General features: G+C 36.3%; 1 protein-coding gene across 4 annotated transcripts in view; it reads left to right on the top strand.

Annotated features, from left to right (window-relative positions):
- Positions 1-13849, top strand: part of Stxbp5l (syntaxin binding protein 5L) — a 231240-nt gene that overhangs the window by 205085 nt on the left and 12306 nt on the right. For 2 of the 4 annotated variants that reach the window (XM_059277086.1, XM_059277087.1), the window contains 3 exons: positions 6047-6217; positions 8423-8662; positions 13292-13652. In XM_059277086.1, the coding sequence (XP_059133069.1) occupies positions 6047-6217; positions 8423-8662; positions 13292-13652 (772 nt within the window). The remainder of the gene's footprint in view (positions 1-6046; positions 6218-8422; positions 8663-13291; positions 13653-13849) is intronic. The other 2 variants (XM_059277088.1, XM_059277089.1) reach the window with 1 other exon arrangement.

Here is a 13849-nt window from a genome sequence, read left to right on the forward strand (position 1 = left end):
CAATATAATTTAGATAAAACAAAATTCTGGTCCTTCAATTAAACTTCAACTCCATTTACTCTAGTTAGGAATACCCAAAGATTTGGGTTAATTCTTTTTTCCAAATTATACAAAGGCATCAATGTCTAATAACAACATTCATAATGTCTTATTTTAAGTACTGGTGTTTCTTGATTTAATTAGTATCTAAAATTTCTGTAATGCAATTAGAAGAAATTAAAAAATAAGCAATATTTTAGTAATAAAAAAGAGAGAAAAAATACTACAGTAACTTCTTTAAAAGTTCCCTTTCTAACCAAAATTTAAATATGACAAAGACAATTCATCAAATGCAAATAACTATAAATACAAGGGGAATTATGTAGTCAATCTCATAAATTGTAGTCATCTTAGATGTTTGCTTTATCTATAATCTTTACTTCATTAGGCCAAGCTGTGTTGTTGATTACTCAACTTTAGGTAGAGTAATCTGTGTCACAAGTAATGTTACCTCAAGTACAGAGGCCATAGAAAATAATTCAGACCCAAATCTTTGTGTTTTCTTCAAGTTCACTGTGTCTCTTTAAAACAGCCATTTCCATTTCTCTAAGTTTTCCCATTCTGGTTTGCTATCAGGTCTGTTTCTAGGACCCTATTCACTGAGATCATGGATTTCCAAAACCTCTTGATATTTTTTTGTCTAGGCATTGAAGGTTAGTTATTCCAGAAATTTCATTCTGGCTTTGTTTCTTCCTGTTTTTCAGGAAACTCTAGGCAGGCTGCTTATTTTCTCTATGCCTGTGGTCATTGGCCCTATTTTATGGCAGGATGGCACCTGGACCTAAAAGGGGCAAGAGTCTGTTCTTGGTCTGTTGCCACTATCTCAGTTTTATGACCAACCCAAACACCAAGGTTTGTGCCCAAATACACCTTGGTGTATTGTTCAGAATGTAAGAGAAAAACACCTAGGAAGGGTAACCTAGCCCAACAAATGTCTCTATGGGGTCATGATAGGCCCAAAGACTTCTCTACACAATGTCTAAGGTCAGGCACTTCAGCTTCTGCCTGGCTATGCTCAGTTGCCATACATGGATCAACACCAGGTTTCTGTGCCATAGCATGCCCACAGCATTTTCTCAGTTGAAGTCTCCTCTTCCTAGGTGACCAGGGCTTGTGTCGGGTTAACAGAAAACTAACCAACACATTACCCATTGCTGAGGTAGACTTGTGGGCAAAGATCACTGCAAATAATCACAGGTGCTGCTGGCTGGAATGAAAAGCAGATTTACAATGGCTGCTTACTTTCCTCTAGCCCTGGAGTCATTTCAGAAATTCCAATCTGCAGACAGTACTAAGGAACAAAACTGTTAGAATCAGCTAACAATTCTGTTTTATTGGTGTAGCACCAACTTGATGGTAGTCTTAACCCTATTACCTTGCCCTACCTACCAGTGAATGGAGTCTTCTACCATACAATGCTGCCCAAGGTTGAAGTAATGATGTGAAAAGAATCCCTTAGCTATCTATCCTGATGCTAAATGAGTCATAACAGAATATCGTCATCATAAGAACCTGTACAGTCTCAGGGGTCCACCAAGACCATGCCCTGCCTGGCAGTGATAGAGGGTAAAATATGAGTCTTTCCTAATGGAGTATAGGTGTTTGTCCAATACCAAGGCAGTTAGAGCTGTGTTTATGAGCACCTGCCAATAGCTGAGTTCTCCCAGTTTAGGGAAGGTGAGCACAGCCCCAAAGACAACTTACACTGATGTTAAACTGTATTACACCTGAGTCTCATATCTGTTTAGTCTGCAGTCTCAGGGGAAAGGTGGGTGTCTTGGCTCATTCTAAGGCTGGAAATGACAGAGTAAAATCAAAGTTTGTCCCATCAGTCTTTGCCTTATGGTTGTCTATAAGCTTGGTTTGTGAGCTCTAATCTGCCTACAGGACTTTTACACTTAACCAGATACTGAATTGCATACCTAGCATGGCACTGGATTCTAAACAAAGCCCTGTGCTACTTTTGTCTCTGTGGATGGAGACCTGCTTTCCAGTCTGTGTTGCAAGTTGGAGGAAAGTGGTAGAGGAAGATAGCCATTTTCTAATACAGTATTAGTTGTTCAGTCTACAAGTTTTGTCTGGTTCTGTGGTTGAGCAATAGTTTGCTCAGTATTGGATTTCTCTATTGCAGGCCTGGGACTAGGATTCAAATCTAAGGCCTTGGCTCAATTTTGTCTCCTACCCTAGAGAAGATAGCTTCTTTCTCTAGGCTGCACAGCTTAGAGGTGAGAGGCATGGAGAGCAATGCGAGAATCAACCATTTTCTCTTTTCACTCTTTAATGCTAATGGTTCAATTGTACTACATTTTTTTACTTTTTCAGTAGTTTCCTTAAAATTTACGATATACCTTTACAACTAATCCAAATTCTCTTTTAGCTAGCACCATACTGCTTTACAGTTGCTGTGTCATATAACAGCTATTCCTTATATCATTGTCATTCACTTCACTTGCCCATATGCTATTCTGAACACTTTATAAAAGTTAATATGGATATAGAATTCTTTTAAAATAAAAGTAAAAATATCTTTCTAAAAAAATTTACTGGAAAAAGTCTGAAGCATCTTTAAAGAATACTGGAAAATTTTAAAGACCAATATGTAATAATGTCTAGAACCTATGAAGAAAAGAAAATATTAATCAATAGAAACTGACATAGAAATTACAGGTAGGCTGGGATTAGTGAACTTCTATTTAAATATACTGCAGAGGGAGATAAAGGTCCAGAGATGTCAAAAGGAAACATAAAATTATAAAAAGATCTAAATCAAATTTTAGAGATAAAAAATATTTTCTTTGAGATGATAAATGCACTAAATGGGCTTAATAAAAAGAACTGATACTCATAAGGACAGCATTAACGAACTCAAAAATTTACTGTTTAGAATGAAACTCTGTGCCACCTAATGCATATGCTGTAAGAATTCTAGAAGAAGAGAAAAGAATGAGGAGGGGGTGCTAAATAACATTTGAATAAATAATGCTGAACAATTTCCTAATTTGTTAAACAATAAAAATCCACAGTTTCAAGAAGCATAATAAACCCCCAGCATGAGAAATAGAGAGAAAATTGTATGAAGTGCATCATAATTGAAATTCTTTAAAAGCCAATTAGCCAGAGGTGTGGGAGATGACATTTTTATATGTCAAGAAGCAAAAACAGGAATAAAGCAGATTTTTCCACAGAAAATGAAATCTGGGAGACAGTAGAAGAGTATGTTCAAGTTACTGAAGGGAAAACATTCAACCTAAAATTTTATAACCAATAGGAATATTGTTCAAAATGAAAGTGAAATAAATGCTTCTGTTGGGTATAGAAAAGCTAAAGTCATGTATGGTGGCACATGTCTATAACATTCCCAACAATTGGAAAGGAAAGCAAAAATACCACAAGCTTGAGGACAGCCTGAGCAACACACACACACACACACACACACACACACACACACACACACACACACACCTGAAAGAATCCAACACTCAAACACCCAGATGTCAGAAAAAGGAAAACAATACCAAGAGAAATCTCAACATATCCAGAAAATGAAGAAGACTAAAAATGATAAATTCTAGTAAGTTCAAAATATTAACGTTTTAAAGTCTCTTTAAAAGATATGCCGGGCGGTGGTGGCGCACGCCTTTAATCCCAGCACTCGGGAGGCAGAGCCAGGCGGATCTCTGTGAGTTCGAGGCCAGCCTGGGCTACCAAGTGAGTTCCAGGAAAGGCGCAAAGCTACACAGAGAAACCTTGTCTCGAAAAACCAAAAAAAAAAAAAAAAACAAACAAACAAAAAAAAAAAACAAAAGATAATTAAGAACTGGGAAACTCCAAAATATTCATTAAAGGATAAATAATTAAACAAATAGTGGCATACCCAGAGAATGGAATATTTCCCAGAAATGAAAATAAATAACTGTTTGATACACACAACAAGAAAGAACCTTGACTAACCATGATGAGTGAAAGAAGCCAAGCAAAGCCAGATAGAAACTGGTTCTGGGTTAGCCTGTGTAGTGAACAATATGACAGTTAATGACTTTGTTGATAGCTAGATTTGCTTTTCTTTTGATTTAACACCATTTTATTAACATAAATTTCCAAGTTGACTGTCTGAGCTATGTCTAATTTTTTCCTCTTTTATATCAATTCTTATCTATGTAGACCATCTATCATGGATTAAAAAAGAGAAAGTATGCTGGGCGTGGTGGATAAGCCATAGGCCCTAAAGCAAGGTACCATGTCTGTGGAGAGAGCAGGGTTCTTCTGATGCTGTATGAAGATGGGGGTATTGTTGTAAATTATATATCTAAAGCAGTTGCCATTTTTTTTTGAGACAGGGTTTCTCTCTGTAGCTTTTGGAGCCTGTCCTAGAACTTGCTCTGTAGACCAGGCTGGCCTCGAACTCACAGAGATCCACCTGCCTCTGCCTTCTGAGTGCTGGGATTAAAGGTGTGCACCACCACCACCCAGCTTGCAGTTGCCATTGCAGTTTCCCAACTCACTGGTTTGGTGGTGCCAACTGTTGCCCTTATTGTTTCTCCTTTTTATGATGGAGAAGGAGGAACAGAACTCTTGACTTCATCTTCAGTGTCTGGCTCTTCATTACTTCTGCCTTTTAGCTGAGATTTCTGAATTTCTATTCAAGATGAAAAATGCTTTGATTCCAAGGTGACTAAATTTCAATGGACTTCATCAACTTTTCAAGCACTACTACATATATTTTCAAAAGTATCACTCTCAAATATTTTAGCTAACTCTATAATCTGGTGTTTAAGCATATATATCAATTGAAAAATCAGTTTAGATTCTTGTCTGATGGGAAATCTCATTTTTTATGTTCATTTTTCTCATTTATAATGTCATAATAATAAATTATCTTACAGGATTATTTGAAAATTAAATGAGATAATACACACACATATACACAATGCCCACCATTTAAATATTAATAAATGTTAACTCTCATTTTAAAAATTAATAGGAAAAATTCTAGTGCAGTAAAATGGTGAGAAATAATTCCTGCCCTTAAGTAGCTGCAAAGTGACCCAGGAAATATGCAATTTTAGCTTTAAAACTGTGCAATACAGAAAGGCTATAACGGATTGTCAGTGCCACATGTTGAACATTGCCTGTAGGCATTTCCATGTAGCTCTACCACAAGCATGGCCAGAGCAGAATGCTCCATAATGCATTCTTTATATTGCAGAACTATGAATGATATTTCAAGTGCAATTTATTAACTTTAAGCAAAATAAGAAAATCTGCCCATGCTAAGTAAGCTTCTTACCATTCAGGTCTACTCTAGCCCCAAGTTTTTAAAGTGATACCCTAACTTTCACAGACATTAGATGACTATTTTATACATAAATAATTTTGTGCTCTGAAACGAGTAATAATTTTATTCACTGTCTATTGCAGCACTCTGTGTAGGACATGTATTCCAAAAAAAATTACAGAAACTGCATGAAATAGGTAATATTCTAGATTTACAGAAGAAACCACAGTATGAAGACATCAGTAGGGCAGAACTAATTAGTGTCAGAACTGAAATTTGCATGAAGGCATCCTGACTTCAAACCAGTGTCCTTAAGTCCTGTTCTCAAGTGCATAGTATGATGCTGCTGTTCTATATCTGAAACTCCAAGTAAAGGACGGACTTCCAAAACTTACATAAATTGGATCTGTTCAAATAATGTGACAAAAATATAATATTAAAACATTTCATATTGCCATTCAACAATATATTAAATACACAGTAGGGATATACAGCACATTTCAAGCAATGATAATTAAACAAATTATGAAAGCGTGTCCTATGCATAAGTATTTTGATTTTTTTATAACCTGAAATTGTAACTAAATCTTAAAATAACAAGAAACTAGTCATATGCAAATGGGTTGGAAGAAGAGGAATTCTTGTTCCTCCGTTTTTTAACCTATGCCTTTGGATTTCCTCATCTGAAGAGTTAATTATGATATTTATTCTGCCTTCTTCCTCTTGGTACAGACCATGTAAATGGACACTGCACAAGTCCAACCTCTCAGAGTTGCAGTTCTGGAAAACGTCTTTCCAGTGCTGACGTTTCAAAAGTAAATCGCTGGGGTCCTGGAAGACCACCATTTAGAAAGGCACAGTCAGCTGCTTGCATGGAGATTTCTTTACCAGTTACAACTGAAGGTAGGATACACATGTCAATTTTTGTGAGTACAGTTAAAAACTTGCTTTATCATGGTAACAGGTGCGGGAGACAAGAAATGAAAGTTACATTTAAAAGATGATTAAAAACTACATGACACTGAAAAACTGAGCTCCTGTTGGGCTGTGGCCATAACTCCAATTCTATTCCCCACTCCACCTCCTTCCTTATTTCTAAACAAAGAAAAAATGATTCCACTGTAGCTAGGCTGTACAAGAGGAGATAATCTGTAACTACAACCTTAATTCCCTCTACTGTCAAATGAATATAACCAAGTTTAAAAAGACACATTTTTAAATTTTAAAGTTTAGAATCTTAGCCGGGTCTGGTGGCACAGGCCTGTAATCCCAGCTGCTGGGGAGGCTGAGGCAGGAGGATTGCAACTTCAAGACATGCCTGGGTTACAGAGGGGGCTCAAGGCCAGTCTGGACCATTTACCAAGACCCTGTCTCAAAGAATAAAGTATGAAAGGGTCTGGGGATATAATTCAGTGGCTGAGCACATACCCAGTCTGCGTGAGGTCCAGAATATATCCCCAGTGCCACAAAAATTAATAAATAATAAATACATAAATAAATATAGTTTATAATCTTTGTAAATTGTTAAAGGAAGGATTGTTTCCTTTTTTATAAAATAAGTATGAGGATGGAGAGTCAAATGAAAGAGGGAAAAGTCAAGAATGTTTAGAGAAGGAAAGGAAACAGAACCTTTTAAGTTTCCTTTTATTATCTTGGTAATAAAGATTCTAGGAGAAGGGGGGAAATAATAGAAAGATTTGGCTATAGTAACTCTATTCTAGCCTTTAAATTTTCAAACAACAATCTATTATTGTTCTTCAAAGATGTTTTTAATGAATTCATTACTCAGTTGTTGTTTAGCATTATGCCATACTAAATCTGGTCAGTAGACATGGAAATAACTACATTATATTTCTAATAAGTGTTTGTGAGTATCAGTGTTGAATGGTAATAAATCATGAGTGAGGTTTTGGAGACGTAGATCAACTACAAATGTTGCAATAGGAGCAACATGTAAGAGTTCTAAAAGAAAGAGAATAATCACTGGAATGAATGCTGTAGATTTTTGAGTTGTAGATACTTCTGCCTCTAGTTTGTGGTAGAAAACAGTTTAGTTATAATTCTGTCTTTAAATTTGTATAGTATACAGATGATAATCTAACTTCTGTCTTATTTCTATATTTGGTAAGCTATTTTTTATAAATTTGGTAAGAATATAAGGGGAAATTAGCAATATTGCATTCTGTTCCTTCTAAATATATTTTGAAGACCTCACATTTCATCTATGAAAATTATCAAGACACACTCAGATCTATCAAGAGGAAAAGGTGAGTGGAGACAGTAGAAAGAAACACTAGGAACCTGTGCTCGAGCAATTCCAACCCGTGTATTACTTACTGTTTCACAGACAGATGAATTGATGCTCGGAGGGTGCACATGTGCAGGTGTTGAGAAAGCAAGAGCTCCCAAAACCATGCTGCTGCTGTTTCTTTTCTAAGCAGGCTGAAGCTTTCTCAGGAAAGCCAGAGTTAATGGGATGGCACAGTCTATTTTGTGCTTGGCAAAGTTAGACCTGGATTTGGATGGTAGGCAGGTAGCTCAAAACAGGTTTACATAAATCACATTCACATTTTTGTATTGAAGTTGAAACTCCAATTTTTATAGCTTCAATTGCATAGGGTATACAGTATGTTTATCACAGAATGTTTATGATCTAGATTGGTCCTTTCATGTGGGTAACCATGATACTGCTGGTAAGTGTGAATTGCCATGGAATCATTAGTATGGTTTCTATGTTCAAAACATGGGAAGGAAAAAACAATTAAGTGTTATCAGAAAATGTTGTAATCTTGACTATTTAAATTTAAGGTTTTATTTCCACCCTGATTAGAATTTTAACTGATCTTTCAGGAAATGTAGAAAAGAAAAATGGTGTGCTAGAACTCAGGAGATTGGAGTTTTGGTTTTAACTTTTCCTAAATTTATGATAGATAACACATCTGAATTCTCCTCCTTCAAAATGAACTGGCACCCTGAGTAAAATGCCCTTCATGCCAGTAAACAAAGAATACAACTTTTCTTTCTCTCCTAATTATGGCTTTCAGGTATGAAATTTGATTTGTTTTATAGCTTTACTAATGCTTGATTTTGCTTTTTAAATGCTCATAGAAGCCAGAGAGAATTCCTATAACCGCTCCAGGAGCTCTAGCATCTCCAGTATTGACAAAGACTCCAAAGAAGCCGTTACAGCTTTATACTTCATGGAATCCTTCCCGCGGAAGAATGACTCTACTGTTTCCCCTTGTCTGTTTGTTGGAACGAGTCTGGGAATGGTATTACTCATCTCCCTGAACCTACCATCATCAGATGAACAGAGGTCTACAGAGCCGGTGATGGTGTTGCCAAGCGGTAAGAGTTTTTATTCACTCATTCCCTCGTGGCTACTTATTCAACTTCAGATACTAAGAATTGATCATATGCATTACTTCAGACAAAGGTGAGGAGTATAAGCCTCATATGTAATATGGACAATTTGAATTCATAACTCAAATATTCTTCCAACACTTACGGTACTGTTACTTACCAGTTCTCAGAGTGAGAGTAGAGTTGAGTCGTTTCTATGTGAGAATCCGGCTCCTTTAAAGTGGTGGGATAAACGTTACTGCACAGCTTGAAGCATTTTCCAAAGTTCTACACCGAGCCAGAACCTATGAGTGTTTTTACATCCTTCTTGAAGAAATTAAAATCATTAAAGTAGAAATAATCTTACCTAAGGTGGATATCTAAAGTCTTTCTTTCCTTTCATGATAGAACCTCAAGAATTCAGCTTAGGTGCATGTTCTACTCTACCTGAATTTTCTTTTCTTTTTTTTTTTTTTAAAAAAAGGTATGTGTGATTTCCCTTGACATTCCTTTGAATATTTTTAACAGATTCTAACTATTAATTTTATTCTCTCTTTCATACATATAATAAATGTTTTAGTATATTAAGCTAAAAAAGAATTTTATAAATACATAGGGTAAGATATTTTATTTTTAAACAGTCCATATAGCACGACAGGTTAGAGAGAGTTGGGTTTTTGTATTAACTTGTGTTGCATACATATAGATAAATGGCAGGCAGAATAGTCTGCTCTGTGCGTGTGGCAAATTCAGGAAACCACTTATCTCTAAACTACTAAGAACAAATGCTTTATTTTAAGCCGATATTAAGAACAAATGCTTTATTTTAAGCCTATATGACATAGAGAAAAATACATTTTACTGCATTCCTAATTTTAAGAAAATATTTTTTTTTAATTCTCCTGAAGTTAGAGTCAGATCAGTGAGGTCAGAATGAATGATTAAGTATCAATTTAAATCTGCTTTTTTATCTAATCATTACATATATTGGACATCCAATATGTGCCAGGTATTCTGTGGGGTTCCCCTGCAGGCTTCACAGCAGGCAGGGGAAACGTGATCAGGATGAGGTAAGAATAAAACTTGGCCCGATTCTGTTATAACCGATGCTAGACCAGGACTTCAAGAGTTTGGCCCAGATTATTTTACTTTAGCATTGTTTTATTTATATTTAGTCATTATTTTACCTCAGTAAACACAATTTTGGGAAAAAAGTATTCAGATACCAGTTAACTCAGCCCCAAGTGCACAACAATTTAAGACATGTTTACGTTGAAGCTCTTTCCCAAGTACATATGGCTTCATCCATAGATGATTTCTCATTGACTTAGAGACAGTGCTCAAGATAAGGGAGTGACTGAGGTAACCATAATGCCTGTGGGTGTCAAGATTGGCTTGGCCCTAAGATAACACAGACGTCACTTACATTGTTGTAAAGTATACGTGACGTCACTCATTAGAATGGGTATCATGGCCTAGAAGTAATACTCAAGGTTTTAAGGGGGAAGGATCTGGAATAAGTAAAAACAAGAATTCTGGGAGATACAGGCAAAGCCTATCTCATCACACAGCAAAGGATCGCCAAGTTGTAAAACTACGTCATCCCTGGCATTCCAGGAAGAGCCCCTATGCACCTCATTCCATTGAAGAGGTGAGCTGCGTGTTTACTCTCCTGGCTTCTCCAGTGCTTATCTGTGTGCACAAGGCTTTTTTGTCCTCTTCAGCATTCCTCCCAAGTTCAGAGGTTAGATCAAATTTCCCTGTCACATAAGACTAAAGGCATAGTTAGAAGACAATTTTCAGATCTGAAATTACAGCAGATATGCTTTTCTAAGTAGAAATAATTTCCTGAACTAACACACCATCTCTCAATTTTATAGAGAGACCCTGCCATTCTTAAGCAAACTATAAAATGATGGCAAAATAAAAATAAATACAGATAGGACTTTTGGCATCTGGTTTGCAAGGTTTCCCCTTATCTAGTACACATGATCCAATAGGAAATCTGTCTTCTCTAATTTTCCAAGTTAGTATCCTACTATTATTTTAGAATATTAGCTATCCTTGATGTGCCAACATCAGTTAATCAGTTATAACAAATATAGCCTATTAATACAAGATGTTAATGATAAGAGAAATTAAGGACGAGATATATGGGCACTATATATGATCTGCCCAATTTTCTGCAAACATGACACTACTCTTCAAAATTCACTAATTACAAAGAAGAAAACTATGATACTAGGTTCATGTTTGCTTTATAATTCATCATTTAAAGGAAAAAAGAGTAACTGGAAGCCAAATTTATAGCAGAGAAAAGGAAAAGAGTAGAATTTCATAAGCAAAAAAGATGACAGAAAGTTCCAACTGATAATAGAAACTGTACTTTTCCTCCTCACAGCTCATTGATTGACTCTGCGATTGTTGTTCTGGTCCTCATCTATTTGCCATATCCAGTGTCCATTCTGTACCCACTGACCCCATTCAAGTTATGGAAACCCCCATGGTATTATTATCTATAATATAGTCTGCTGTCAAGTTATGGAAACCCCCACGGTATTATTATCTATAATATAGTACTGCACAGCATGTCTCTACAACTTACCTTACATCATTTAAATGTTGTATTGGTTTATTAGCAACTCATCCTTAACCTTCCTCCCATTCATGGATACCATCAGTTTATTCTTAGTATATATGAGTTTAACTGTTTTAAATGTCTCATATTAGTAAAAATCATGCAGTATTTGTCCTTTTGTGACTGACTTAGCTTATTTCACTAAATGTAATACCCACAATGTCTTTGAACATTAGAGAGCTGCTTTCTTTTAAGATTGAACAACGTTGCAATTACATCTATATATCACATTTTTATCCATTTATCTGCTGGAGACTTAGGTTGTTTCCACATCTTCACTAGTGTGAATAGCGCTGCATAGGAGTATGCATGTCCTCAAAGTCCTGGGATACAACCCCAAAGCTGTATTGCTTGATTATATGTTAGTTCCATTTTTAATTTGTTTGGGAAAATCGCCACACCATTTCCACGTCTGTTTACTGCTCTAATTGGCAGTGGAACCTGGAAGAATGAAGCCTAAAACCGAGGCAGACTCAAGTCTCATGCAATAGCCAACTTTATTCAGAGCATCAGACACTTTATACCCTGAGGGTTAATAGAGGTCACCTGAATAAAGTTCTCATGAGTTCAAGCTGTATACAATCACAAGGACGAACTGTACATAGTAAAAACATGTTTTTCCATAGAGACATATAAACAAATAACAATAGCCAGCTGTAATGAATAATCTGAAGTAAACTCAATCCTCTCTGCTATATTCAGGAGAGGCAAAAATACATTCCAAGAACAATTCCATGTTTTGAAGAAACTAAGGTCACATGATTCTTGTCTTGTTTTCCTGGAGTTTTCTCACAAGCGCTCAGAATTCTCACAGGACTCCATTCTTGGACACATGTCCATGCACTGCCACATGTACGGGTATACCAACAGTGTATGTTTTAGTTTCTCCACACCATGCTATCATTGTTATCCTAACAGATGTGTATGGGTATACCAACAGTGTATGTTTTAGTTTCTCCACACCATGCTATCATTGTTATCCTTACAGATGTGTATGGGTATACCAACAGTGTATGTTTTAGTTTCTCCACACCATGCTATCATTGTTATCCTAACAGATGTGAGGTTGTACCTTGTCATGCTTGTCTTACCCTGGTATTCCAACAAACTGGATACCTTAAAAGAAATGAATACAACATTGGAATTACACAGTGCACCAAAGCTTGAGTAGGTAGAAAGTCTAAACAGTCAGTAAAAAGAAAGCCCAGAACTAGTAAGGAGTTGAATCAGTACCTAAAAAGGGTACTATAAAAATAAAACCTCACTTTCCATTTCTTAAGGAATGCTTTCACATAGATAATCTTGTTAGTCCTAGAAACAAATTCTTACCAGTAATATGGAAGTTTGAAGTGCATTCAGTCATTGACCTGGAGAGTTGGAAAGCACATACATACTCTGTGTCTCTTCTACACTGTCACTTTTGTTTGTATCAGAATCATTTGAAGGTATTGCTGTGATATGGCTCAAAGGACCCCACGCCAGATACTCTGGTTCAGTAAGTCTAAGATAGTCTGGGTTTTGCTCTTGGAGCAAGTCCCTATGGGATACTAATCTAACAAATGGACTATTGTGTGTCCTGATCATGTATTAATATGTTGCAATTTCCTTGTTAATAATTAATGAAATTTATCCCAGAGATGATAAATGACATGATTCAAGCAAGCTAGAGAGAGGATTAGATTTGAAGCTGAGTTTGTTGAACCCCTAATCACCACACTTTGTAATTGATCACATTGTATTTGTTCCTCAGTTCTAATATCATTATGCCAAATTGCTGTAGTAGAAACTACCAGCTGTAGCTGACCTAAAATTTTATTAATCCCAAGTTGTTACAGCAGATTAACTCACAAAAATACAGATTTTTGTGTATTGTTACAATATTACAAAACTATTCCTATAAATTATCATGATGTAAAATGTTTATTGCCCATTGATGAGTAATAAATAGATGCTTTAGAAAGGACCTCACATGTGAGTGATGCGAATTGTTTTTATAGGTACATTCCTCTCATTGAAAGGAGCCGTGCTAACATTTTCCTGCATGGACAGAACTGGCAGTTTAATGCAGCCTCCCTATGAAGTATGGAGGGATCCAAACAGCACAGATGAAAATGAAAAGACGTGGAAAAGGAAACTGGTCATGAACTACTCCACTTCACCCCAAGAAGCAGGCGACCATCAGTATACAATAATCTGCTCAGAAAAACAAGCCAAAGTCTTCTCACTGCCATCCCAGACCTGCCTTTATGTTCACAACATCACAGAGACCTCTTTCATATTGCAAGCAGAGGTGGTGGGCATGTGTAACAGTGCCTGCTTGGCCTGCTTTTGTGCAAATGGGCATATCATGATAATGAGGTACTTGACAAAGTTATTTTTGACTGGTAATCCTAACAATGCTAGCAAGGTATAGTGATGAAAAGTATATTCATACTGTTGAGAAGCAACTTGATATAATGTTTCATTATGTTTGTGAATATTCTGTTGTTCAACAACATGGAGAGAGGTTTGTGGCTTGGGTGTGAAGAGGGCTGATTCTGCTTTTGGTTTTGTTT

The sequence above is a fragment of the Peromyscus eremicus genome, chromosome 12 (assembly GCF_949786415.1).
Source record: "Peromyscus eremicus chromosome 12, PerEre_H2_v1, whole genome shotgun sequence".
Classification (NCBI taxonomy): Eukaryota; Metazoa; Chordata; class Mammalia; order Rodentia; family Cricetidae; genus Peromyscus; species Peromyscus eremicus.